The 12557-nt window shown below is 47.7% G+C and overlaps 1 protein-coding gene across 1 annotated transcript in view; it reads left to right on the top strand.

Moving 5' to 3' along the window:
* The first annotated feature begins 9898 nt into the window (after positions 1 to 9898).
* LOC147114527 (desmoglein-2-like) overlaps positions 9899 to 12557 on the top strand; it is a 69494-nt gene continuing 66835 nt past the window's right edge. Inside the window, exons 1-2 of the mRNA XM_085993931.1 lie at positions 9899 to 9904; positions 11700 to 11805. Coding sequence (XP_085850057.1) covers positions 9899 to 9904; positions 11700 to 11805 — 112 coding nt within the window. The remainder of the gene's footprint in view (positions 9905 to 11699; positions 11806 to 12557) is intronic.

The following is a 12557-nucleotide window of genomic DNA, read 5'->3' on the forward strand; positions in this document are numbered from 1 at the left end:
CCGGACTCAATTTTAAACAAGGGGTGAATGTGGTAAACCACTGTTATCGTTTTCATTGTTGTTCACTGTTGTTCACTACTGTTATCGTTATTACACATTGTTGCCTCTTGCCACACACTGTGTACCAATGCATGCCTCAGCTGGCTCCACCCATGGCTCCGCCTACATGACCTGGTATAAAGGTGGCTGCTCGGCAACCCACTTCCTTCCTGGAACCAGTCATCCACGAGAGGCATGCTCTGTTCTTTACTTAATAAAAACCTTTTCATTACTATCATAATTCATCACTTTTTATGGATTAATTGATAAGCGTATCACCAGGTAAGGCTTACTTTACTGGTGGTATTGAATTAATTTAATTTAAGTTGATTAAAGGGGTAGGTCATGCCAGGAGAGCCCAGCCCCGTGATATGCTCCTCTTGCTCTATGTGGGAATTCAGGGACACTGCCGGTGTCCCTGACCAACACGTGTGCCAGAAATGCATCCAGCTGCAGCTACTAATGGGCCGTCTTGGGGCGCTGGAGCTGCGGGTGGATGGGTTGTGGAGCATTCACGATGCTGAGAGGGTCGCGAATTACACAGTGAGTTGGTCACACCGCAGGGTAGGGCTGCACAGGCAGAAGGGAAATGGGTGACCACCAGGCGGAACAATAGAAGCAGGCAGGTAGTGCAGGGGACCCCTGTGGCCATCCCCCTTTCAACCAGGTATACCGCTTTGGATACTGTTGGGGGGGATGACTTATCAGGGGAAGGCAGCAGCAGCCAACTTCCTGGCACTGGGGGTGCTCCTGCTGCCCAGGAAGGGAGGAAAAAGAGTGGGAGAGCAATAGTGGTAGGGGATTCTATAGTAAGGGGAACAGATAGGCATTTCTGTGGCCGTAGACGTGAATCCAGGATGGTTTGTTGCCTCCCTGGTGCCAGGGTCAAGGATGTCACTGAGCGGCTGCAGGACATTCTGGAGGGGGAGGGCGAACAGCCAGAGGTCGTGGTCCACATTGGTACCAACGACATAGGTAAAAAGAGGGATGAGGTCCTGCAGCAAGAATTTAGGGAGCTAGGTGAAGGATTAAAGAGCAGGACCTCAAAGGTTGTAATCTCTGGATTACTCCCGGTGCCACGTGCTAGTGAGTATAGGAATAGGAAGATAGAACAGATGAATGCGTGGCTAAAGGGATGGTGCAGGAGGGAGGGCTTTAGTTTCCTGGATCACTGGGTCTGCTTCTGGGAAAGGTGGGACTTGTACAAGTCGGACGGTTTACACCTGAACCAGAGGGGGACCAATATCCTTGCGGGGAGGTTTGCTAGCACTGTTTGGGGGGGGGGGGGGGGTTTAAACTAACTTGGCAGGGGGATGGGATACAGAGTGGAGCTATAGTAGGGGGTGATTTACAGCCAAATACGGAGGAAAAAACAAGTCAGCTGGGAAGGCGGAGCAAATATGTGAAGGCAAAAGGGAATATGGCAAGGCTGGAAGGCATTTATTTTAATGCAAGGAGTCTTGCAAATAAGGTGGATGAACTGAAGTTGTTGTTGAACACATGGGAGTACGATATTGTTGCTATCACGGAGACATGGCTGAGGGAGGGTCAGGACTGGCAGCTCAATATTCCGGGGTATAGAATCTTCAGGCGAGACAGAGGGGGGTGTAAAAGGGGAGGAGGTGTTGCAGTATTAATTAAGGAGTCAATTACTGCTGTAAGGAGGGATGATATATTAGCGGGTTCCTCTAATGAGGCCATATGGGTAGAACTTAAAAACAAAAAGGGGGCAAGCACTTTGCTGGGAGTGTACTATAGGCCCCCAAATAGTCAGGGGGAGATTGAGGAACAGATATGTAGGCAAATCTCAGAAAAGTGCGAAAATAATAGGGTAATAATAGTGGGGGATTTCAACTTCCCCAATATTAATTGGGATAGTCAGAGTGTGAAAGGCTTAGAGGGTGCAGAATTCTGTGCATCCAGGAGAGCTTTTTGAGCCAACATGTAGAAAGTCCTACAAGAGAGGAGGCGGTACTGGACCTAATTCTAGGGAATGTAGCCGGGCAAGTGGTGGAAGTGTCAGTAGGAGAGCATTTTGGCGACAGTGACCATAATTCGGTGAGATTTAAGGTGGTCATGGAAAAAGACAAAGACGGCCCGGAAATAAGGGTTCTAAATTGGGGGAAGGCCGATTTTTAATATGATAAGGCAGGATCTGGCCAAAGTGGACTGGGAGCAGCTACTTATAGGAAAATCCACATCAAAGCAGTGGGAGACTTTCAGAAGGGAAATAGAGAGAGTACAACGCCAACATGTTCCCGTAAAGGTCAAGGGTGTGACCAACAAGCAAAGGGAACCTTGGATGACAAGGGATATACAAAAATGCATTAGAAAAAAAAAGGGGGGCTTTTGGCAGTTACAAAAGACTAAAGACGGAGGAAGCCCTAGAGGAGTATAAAAAGTGCCGGGGCATACTTAAAAAAGAAATTAGGAGAGCGAGGAGGGGCCATGAAATAACACTGGCGAGCAAAATAAAGGAAAATCCCAAGATGTTTTATAAGTATATTAAGGGCAAGAGGATAACCAGGGAAAGGGTAGGGCCCATTAGGGACCAAAGTGGCAATCTGTGTGTAGAGCCAGATGATGTAGGCGGGGTTTTAAATGAATTTTTTGCATCTGTGTTCACTATGGAGAAAGACGATGTAGACATAGAAATCGGGCAAGGGGACTGTGATATACTTGAACATATTAGCATCGAGAGGGAGGAGGTACTAGCGGTTTTAGCAGGCCAAAAAGTGGATAAATCCCCAGGCCCGGACGAGATGTATCCCAGGCTGCTGTGTGAGGCAAAGGAGGAGATTGCAGGGGCTCTGACACAAATTTTCAGAACCTCTCTGGCCACAGGGGATGTACCAGAGGACTGGAGAACAGCTAACGTAGTACCATTATTCAAGAAGGGTAGCAGGGATAAACCAGGGAATTACAGGCCAGTGAGCCTAACATCTGTGGTAGGGAAATTATTTAAAAAAATTCTGAGGGACAAAATTAGTCTCCACTTGGAGAGGCAAGGATTAATCGGGGATAGTCAGCATGGCTTTGTCAAGGGTAAATCATGTCTGACCAATCTGATTGAATTTTTCGAGGGGGTGACTAGGTGTGTGGATGACGGAAATGCTGTGGATGTGGTATACATGGCCTTCAGTAAGGCTTTTGACAAAGTCCCGCATAGGAGACTGGTCAAGAAGGTAAGAGCCCATGGGATCCAGGGTGCCTTGGCACGTTGGATCCTAAACTGGCTGAGTGGCAGGAGGCAGAGGGTGATGGTCGAAGGTTGCTTTTGTGACTGGAAGCCTGTGTCCAGTGGGGTACCTCAGGGATCGGTGCTGGGTCCCTTGCTGTTTGTGATCTACATAAATGATTTGGATGAGAATGTAAAAGGTATGATCAGTAAGTTCGCAGATGACACGAAAATTGGTGGGGTGGTAAATTGCGAGGAGGAAAGCCTCAGGCTACAGGACGATATAAACGGGTTGGTCAGATGGGCGGAAAAGTGGCAAATGGAATTTAACCCTGAAAAGTGCGAGGTGATGCATTTTGGACGGACAAATAAGGCAAGGGAATACACAATGAGTGGTAGGACCCTAAGAAGTACAGAGGGTCAGAGGGACCTTGGTGTACATGTACATAGATCCCTGAAGGCAGCGGAACAGGTAGATAAGGTGGTTAAAAAGGCATATGGGATACTTGCTTTCATTAGCCGAGGCATAGAATATAAGAGCAGGGAGGTTATGATGGAGCTGTACAAAACGCTGATAAGGCCACAGCTGGAGTACTGTGTGCAGTTCTGGTCGCCTCACTATAGGAAGGATTTGATTGCTTTGGAGAGGGTGCAGAGAAGATTCACCAGGATGTTACCTGGGATGGAGCGCCTCAGCTATGAAGAAAGACTAAACAGGCTGGGGTTGTTTTCCTTGGAGCAAAGAAGGCTGAGGGGGGACCTGATTGAGGTGTACAAAATGATGAGGGGCATAGATAGGGTAGATAAAGAGGAACTTTTCCCCTTAGTAGGGGGGTCAATAACAAGGGGCCATAGATTCAAGGTAAGGGGCAGGAGGTTTAGAGGGGATTTGAGGAGGAACTTTTTCACCCAGAGGGTGGTTGGAGTCTGGAACTCACTGCCTGAAAGGGTGGTAGAGGCAGGAACCCTCACAACATTCAAGAAGCATTTGGATGAGCACTTGAAAGGCCATAGCTTACAAGGCTACGGACCAAATGCTGGAAAATGGGATTAGATTGGACAGGGCTTGATGGACGGCGCAGACACGATGGGCCGAAGGGCCTCTTTCTGTGCTGTATAACTCTATGACTCTATGAGATAAGGAATAATAAGGGGGAATAGTCACTAGTGGGCATAGTCTATAGGCCTCCTAACAGTTGCAACTCTGTTGGTCGGAGTATAAATCAGGAAATAGTTGAGGCTTGTAATAAGGGAACAGCTATAATCATGGGGGATTTTAACTTTCATATTGACTGGACTAATCAAATTGGGCATGGCAGCCTTGAGGAAGAGTTCATAGAGTGTATTAGGGACGGGTTCCTTGAGCAGTATGTAACTGAACCAACCAGGGGGCAGGCAATCTTAGATCTGGTCCTGTGTAATGAGACAGGATTAATAAAAAATGCCCTAGTAAAGGATCCCCTTGGAATGAGTGACCATAATATGGTTGAATTCCAAATTCAGTTTGAGGATGAGAGAGTTGGATCTCAAACCAGCGTACTGAGCTTAAATAAAGGAGACTATGAAGGTATGAGAGTAGAATTGACTAAAGTGGACTGGGAAAACAGATTAAAGTGTAAGACGGTACAAGAGCAGTGGTCTACATTCAAGGAGATATTTAACATCTTTCAAGATAAATATATTCCACTGAAGGAAAAGGGAAGTAAAAGAAAAGACAGCCATCCGTGGCTTAGTAAAGTAATAAAGGATAGTATCCGACTGAAAACAAGGGCATATAAAGTAGCCAAATCTAGTGGGAGGATAGAAGATTGGGAAGCATTTAAAAGCCAGCAAACAATAACTAAAAGATTAATTAAGAAAGGGAAGATAGATTATGAAAGTAAACTAGCAAAAAATATAAAAACAGATAGCAAGAGTTTCTACAGCTATATAAAAAGAAAAAGGGTGGCTAAAGTGAACGTTGGTCCCTTAGAGGATGGGACCGGGAAACTAGTGGTGGGGAACACGGAGATGGCAAAGACGCTGAACAAATATTTTGTATCAGTCTTTACAGTAGAGGACACTAAAAATATCCCAACACTGGACAAACAGGGGGCAATGGGGGGGGGGAGGAGCTAAACATGATTAAAATCACTAAGGAGATGGTACTCGGTAAAATAATGGGACTGAAGGCGGATAAATCCCCCGGACCTGATGGCCGATATCCTAGGGTCTTGAGAGAAGTGGCGGTAGGGATTGTAGATGCATTGGTGATTATTTTCCAAAACTCCCTGGACTCAGGAAAGGTCCCGGCAGATTGGAAAACTGCTAATGTAACACCCTAATTTAAGAAGGGAAGTAGGCAAAAAGCTGGAAACTATAGACCAGTTAGCCTAACACCTGTGGTTGGCAAAATGTTGGAGTCCATTATTAAGGAAACAGTAACAGAGCATTTGGATAAACATAATTTAATAGGACAGAGTCAGCATGGTTTTACGAAGGGGAAGTCATGTTTGACAAATTTGCTCGAATCCTTTGAGGACGTAACATACAGGGTGGATAAAGGGGAACCAGTGGATGTAGTGTATTTGGACTTCCAAAAGGCATTTGACAAGGTGCCACACAAAAGATTACTGATCAAGATTTAAAAAATCACGGGATTGGGGGTAATATACTGGCATGGGTGGAAGATTGGCTATCTAACAGAAAACAAAGAGTTGGGATAAATGGTTCGTTCTCGGGCTGGCAATCAGTAACTAGTGGTGTTCCGCAGGGGTCAGTGCTGGGACCCCAACTCTTTACAATCTATATTAACGATTTGGAGGAAGGGACCGAGTGCAACATATCCAAGTTTGCCGACGATACAAAGATGGGAGGGAAAGCAGTGAGTGAGGAGGACATAAAAAATCTGCAAAAGGACATAGACAGGCTAAGTGAGTGGGCAGAGATTTGGCAGATGGAATATAATATTGGAAAGTGTGAGGTTATGCACTTTGGAGGAAAAAATCAAAGAGCAAGTTATTATCTAAATGGAGAGAAACTGCAAAGTGCTACAGTACAAAGGGATCTGGGGGTCCTGGTGCATGAAACACAAAAAGTTAGTATGCAGGTGCAGCAGGTGATCAGGAAGGCCAATGGAATCTTGGCTTTTATTGCAAGGGGGATGGAGTATAAAAACAGGGAGGTCTTGCTGCAGTTATACAGGGTATTGGTGAGGCCACACCTGGAATACTGCGTGCAGTTTTGGTTTCCATATTTAAGAAAAGATATACTTGCTATCGAGGCGGTTCAGAGAAGTTTCACTCGGTTGATTCCGGAGATGAGGGGGTTGACTTATGAGGAAAGGTTGAGCAGGTTGGGCCTCTACTCATTGGAGTTCAGAAGAATGAGAGGCGATCTTATCGAAACATATAAGATTGTGAGGGGGCTTGATCGGGTGGATGCGGGGAGGATGTTTCCACTGATGGGTGAGACTAGAACTAGGGGGCATAATCTAAGAATAAGGGGCTGCCCTTTCAAAACTGAGATGAGGAGAAACTCCTTCACTCAGAGGGTGGTAAATCTATGGAATTTGCTACCCCAGAGAGCTGTGGAAGCTGCAAAATTAAATAAATGTAAAACGGAGATTGACAGTTTCCTAGCAGATAAGGGAATTAGGGGTTACGGGGAGAGGGCAGGGAAGTGGACGCGAGTCTAGATTCGGATCAGCCATGATCCTATTGAATGGCGGAGCAGGCCCGAGGGGCCGTATGGCCTACTCCTGCTCCTACTTCTTATGTTCTTATGTTCTCAGGTGGACGTAAAAGATCCCAGGGCCACTATTTCGAAAAAGAGCAGGGGAGTTCTCCCTGGTGTCCTGGGGCCAATATTTATTCCTCAAACAACAATTTTTTTTTTTTAAACATTATCCGACCATTATCACATTGGTGTTTGTGGGATCTTGCTGTGTGCAAATTGGCTGCCGCGTTTCCTACATTACAACAGCGACTACACTTCAAAAGTACTTCATTGGCTGGAAAGCGCTATAGAAATGTACATTTTGGTTTTTTTTAAAGATCTTTACTGCCTATTTCACTAATCAATAGATAAAGTGTCTTATTACATTATCCTTAGTTAGCAGCTGTCAGGAAAAGTTGGCGCTTAGTCTGGGTTTGTGCCATGGGTGTTAGATACATGTTTCCATTGATACTTTCTGTAAGCTTATACTATACTAGCAGGGGAGCCCGGCGTTGCCAGGGCAATTTTGGGCCGCGTGGTCTGCGTGCCCCTGTGTGTCCCCCCTCTCTGTCGCTCTCCCCCTCTCCCTGTGCTGTCCTCTCCCTGCCTCCCTCCCCCTCCCCCCCTCACCTCCCCCCTCTCACCTCCCCTCCCCTCACCTCCCCGCCCCCCCCCCTCACCTCCTTCCCCCGCCCCCCCCTCACCTCCGGCCCGGTGCCGTTCTGATAGCGGCCGTGCGGGGCCTAGCGCTTGAGGTGCTGTCGGGCGGAGATGGATCCGAGCTGAGCTCCCTCGCAGATCGCGCGGCTGACGGGCGGCCGCTGCCGCTCCCCCGACCGCTGTGTGTGTCGGGCCGAGCGGTTGCGAGGCACGGCCCGAGTGAGCGCAACTTACCTGCTGGTGCGGCAGGAGCGGGATCGGGAGCCGCAATGTGAGGGTTGCTGTGGGGATGGAGCTCCCCTGCGGGTGGTGCGGTTGATGGTCGGCCGCTGCCGATGACCCGCCCACTGCGTGGAAACTCGCCTGCCGCTGCCGGAGTCGGAATGTGGGGGTTTGTTTGGCTGGTGGTGTCCCTGTGGGGATGAAAAAAATGGCGGCGAAGTTTAGGGAGACTGGAGCATTAGGTCCCGCCTGTGAAGCACCGATTGGTCAAGTATCAGGTGAGTGAACTGTAGGATTGGTGAAGCAGCATGTCACTCAACGCTAATGAGAGGTAGGATTGGTCAAGCGCTAATGAGTGGATTTTTGAACGTTTTTTGTGTGACGAAAAAGTAAATATGCCTACAAGAGCCCCCTAACGATAAGCTTTCTTTTGATATAACATATGTGTAGGTACGCTCTATAACTCTTGATTGTATAGCCGGACAGAGAGACAGAAAGACAGACAGAGAGACATACTGTTACAGACAGACAGACAGATAATGCCGAGATAAATAAAGACCTACATTGCTATAGAGCCGTTCACAACCTCAGGACATCCCAAAGCACTTTACAGCCAATGAAGTACTTTTTGAAGTGCAGTCACTGTTGTAATGTGGGAAACGCAGCAGCCAATTTGCGCACAGCAAGCTCCCACAAGCAGCAATGTGATAATGACCAGGTAATCTTTTTTTGTGTTGGTTGAGGGATAAATATGGGCCAGGACACCGAGGATAACTCCGCTGCTCTTCTTCGAAATACTGGCCGTGGTATATTTTATGTCCACTTGAGAGGGCAGACCTCTCATCCAAAAGACGGCACCTCCGACTGTGCAGTGCTCCCTCAGCACTGTACTGGAATGTCGACCTAACTTTGGTGCTTAAGTCCCTGGAGTGGGACTTGAACCCCCAACTTTCTGTAGCTGACCCTCGGCAACAATACCAATGACCTCCACTCCCCTTGGTACAGTCTTATTATTCAAATTGTGGTTCAATCATCACGCACAAAGTTTCATAGAAACATAGAAAAATAGGAGCAGGAGTCGGCCATTCGGCCCTTCGAGCCTGCTCCGCCATTTTAACATGATCATGGCTGATCCTCTATCTCAATACCATATTCCCGCTCTCTCCCCATACCCCTTGATGCCTTTTGTGTCTAGAAATCTATCTATCTCCTTCTTAAATATATTCAGTGACTTGGCCTCCACAGCCTTCTGTGGCAGAGAATTCCACAGGTTCACCACATAGAAACAGAGAAGATAGGAGCAGGAGGAGGCCATTCGGCCCCTCGAGCCTACTCCGCCATTCAATGAGATCATGGCTGACCATCCAAACTCAGTACCCTGTCCCGGCCTTCTCCCCATATCCCTTGGTCCCTTTAGCCTTAAGAAATTTATCTAAGCCACTCTCTGGGTAAAGAAGTTTCTCCTGAATTCTTTATTGGATTTATTAATGACGGTCTTATATTGATGGCCCCTAGTTTCGGACTCTCCGCACCCCCAAGTGGAAACATCTTCTCTGTCTACTCTATCGAGCCCCTTCATGACTTCAAAGACTTCTATCAGCTCAAATATCAGTCATTCTAGTTTCTAGAGAAAAGATCCACAGTCTATTCAATCTTTCCTGATGGTTAGAAACTCTCAGTTCTGGTATCGCCCTCTAATCATAAAAGCATTTATTCTGTCACTTGATCAGCTCTGCAAGTCCTTTCAAAGACACATCGTTCACAACTACCTCCCTCAAACATTTCAAACATTGGGGTCTGAAAAATCAGCACCTACAGCAGCAGCTCCAGAAAGGCAGTCGCCTGGGTTTATACAACTCTCCTGCCCAGGACAGCACTCGACGCACCTGTCATCACAGATAGGTTTGACATTACAATGGAGTCAAAGCCAGCGGTGGTGTCAAACCCAGGCGGCACTAGATCACCTCCTCCAGGTATCTTACACCGCCTGTCATTTACCTCTCGACTATAGTTATACTGCACCTTCAGCAACAGTGTGAGGGGGAAATTACTTTGCAGTGACTCTTGTTACAGTACAAACACACCCCTTAAACGCATTAGGAAATGGTGGTGGGTGTGATCCTCAACAGACAATAGAAAAGACAGACTTGCATTTCTATAGCATCTTTCACAACCTTAGGACGTTACAAAATGCTTTACAGCCAAAATACTTTTGAAGTGTAGTCACTGTTATAACGTGGGAAACTCGGCAGCCAATTGACATAGAATTTACAGCACAGAAACAGGCCATTCGGCCCAACCAGTCTATGCCAGTGTTATTGCTCCACACGAGCCTCCTCCCACCCCTCTCCATCAACATATCCCTTTATTCCCCTCTCTCTCATATGCTTATCTAGCTTCCTCTGAGTGAAGAAATTTCTCCTCATCTCAGTCCTAAATGTCCTACCCCGTATCCTGAGACTGTGACCCCTCGTTCTGGAGCCCCCAGCCTGGGGAAACATCCTCCCTGCATCCAGTCTGTCTAGCCCTGTCAGAATTTAATACGTTTCAATGAGATCCCCTCTCATTCTTCTAAACTCTAGTGAATACAGGCCTAGTCGACCCAGTCTCTCCTCATACGACAGTCCTGCTATCCCAGGAATCAGTCTGGTGAACCTTCGCTGCACTCCCTCTATGGCAAGTATATCCTTTCTTAGGAAAGTCACCTTTTGCTTTACTTTCTGACCTGGTGCAATTTGGAGCTTCCTTATTTTTGTGTTTCTCAAATTTCCTATATTATACAGCAGGAGTTGGAGAAGGCTGTATGAAAAATATATGGTTTAAATGTTCACTGTCCAAGGTGGTGTCTCCTCTAGACCTGACTCTTCCAACACACTCCTGGCCGGCCTCCCACGTTCTACCCTCTTTTAAATTTGAGGTCATCAAAAACTCAGCTGCCTCATGTCCTAACTCACACCCAGTCCCGTTCACCCATCACCCCCTGTGCTCACTGCCCCGTGTCCTAACTCACACCCAGCCCCATTCACCCATCACCCCCTGTGCTCAATGCCCCGTGTCCTAACTCGCACCCAGTCCCATTCACCCATCACCCCCTGTGCTCACTGCCCCGTGTCCTAACTCGCACCCAGTCCCGATCACCCATCACCCCCTGTGCTCACTGACCCGTGTCCTAACTCACACCCAGTCCCGTTCACCCATCACCCCCTGTGCTCACTGCTCCGTGTCCTAACTCACACCCAGTCCCGTTCACCCATCACCCTGTGCTCACTGCCCCGTGTCCTAACTCACACCCAGTCCCGTTCACCCATCACCCCCTGTGCTCACTGCTCCGTGTCCTAACTCACACCCAGTCCCGTTCACCCATCACCCTGTGCTCACTGCCCCGTGTCCTAACTCACACCCAGTCCCGTTCACCCATCACCCCTGTGCTCGCTGACCTACATTGGTTTCCAGTTAAGCAACGCCTTGAATTTAAAATTCTCATCCTTATTTTCAAATCTCTCCTCTTGAGGCATCCCCAATTTTAATCGCTCCACCATTGGTGGCCGTGCCTTCAGCTACCTGGGCCCCAAGCTCTGGGATTCCCTCCCTAAACCTCTCCGCCTCTCTCTCCTCCTTTAAGACGCTCCTTAAAACTGACCTCTGACCCAAGCTCTGCCCAAAAATCTCCTTGTATGGCACTTGTTTGATAACACTCCTGTGAAGCGCCTTGGGAGGTTTTACTACGTTAAAGGCGCTATGTAAATGCAAGTTGCTGTTCCTGTGGTTTTAAAGAAGGTTATCTCTGTGGCTGTTGAGTATAACGTTCAAAGATTGAGGGGGGGCGGGTCATGGATGGGAAATCTATTAACTGCTAAACAAAGCATTGCAGGCCGCCTTCTGAACATGTCTAATTTTGTTCCAGACTTACTGTGAGGTTGGACGATGTTCTTGCCAAAGAGGATTTTCCAAATGCAAAGTTGAAGCCGTGATTGCGCCACAAGTTTCCGAGGGGCAACTTGTTTTTACAGGTGAGTCACAGGTGTGATGCAGTAATATTCTCCATTTGGTATTCAATGAAATTGTCCCTTTCCTCCCCCCAAAAAAGTAGCAATATTTCATATCCTTGTACTGTAGATAGTTCTACAATTTCTCCTTATACTGCTTGCTGCACTGCATTTCTATATTAGTAATATAAATATAGCCTTTGTAATGGGTCCATGTATAAATATGTTGGGTGGGTCACTCGTAATGAGCTGGACAGACCTGGAATTTCTTGTTATTCGTTCCTGGGATGTGGGCGTCACTGGCAAAGCCGGCATTTATTGACCATCCCCTAATTGCCCTCAAGAAGGAGGTGGTGAGCCGCCTTCTTGAACCGCTGCAGTCCGTGTGGTGAAGGTACTCCCACAGTGCTGTTAGGGATGTTGACCCAGCGACGATGAAGCAGCGGCCGATATATTTCCAAGTGAGGATGGTGTGTGACTTGGAGGGGAACTTGCGGGTGGTGGTGTTCCCATGCGCCTGCTGCCCTTGTCCTTCTAGGCGGAAGAGGTCGTGGGTTTGGGAGGTGCTGTTGAAGAAGCCTTGATGAGTCGCTGCAGTGCATCTTGTAGATGGTACACACTGCAGCCACGGTGCGCCGGTGGTGGAGGGAGTGAATGTTTAAGGTGGTGGATGGGGTGCCAATCAAGCGGGCTGCTTTGTCCTGGATGGTGTCGAGCTTCTTGAGTGTTGTTGGAGCTGCACTCATCCAGGCAAGTGGAGAGTATTCCATCACACT

Source organism: Somniosus microcephalus, chromosome 7, assembly GCF_052327205.1.
Source record: "Somniosus microcephalus isolate GS21.2 chromosome 7, FLI_Smic_1.0, whole genome shotgun sequence".
In the NCBI taxonomy this organism is placed as follows: Eukaryota; Metazoa; Chordata; class Chondrichthyes; order Squaliformes; family Somniosidae; genus Somniosus; species Somniosus microcephalus.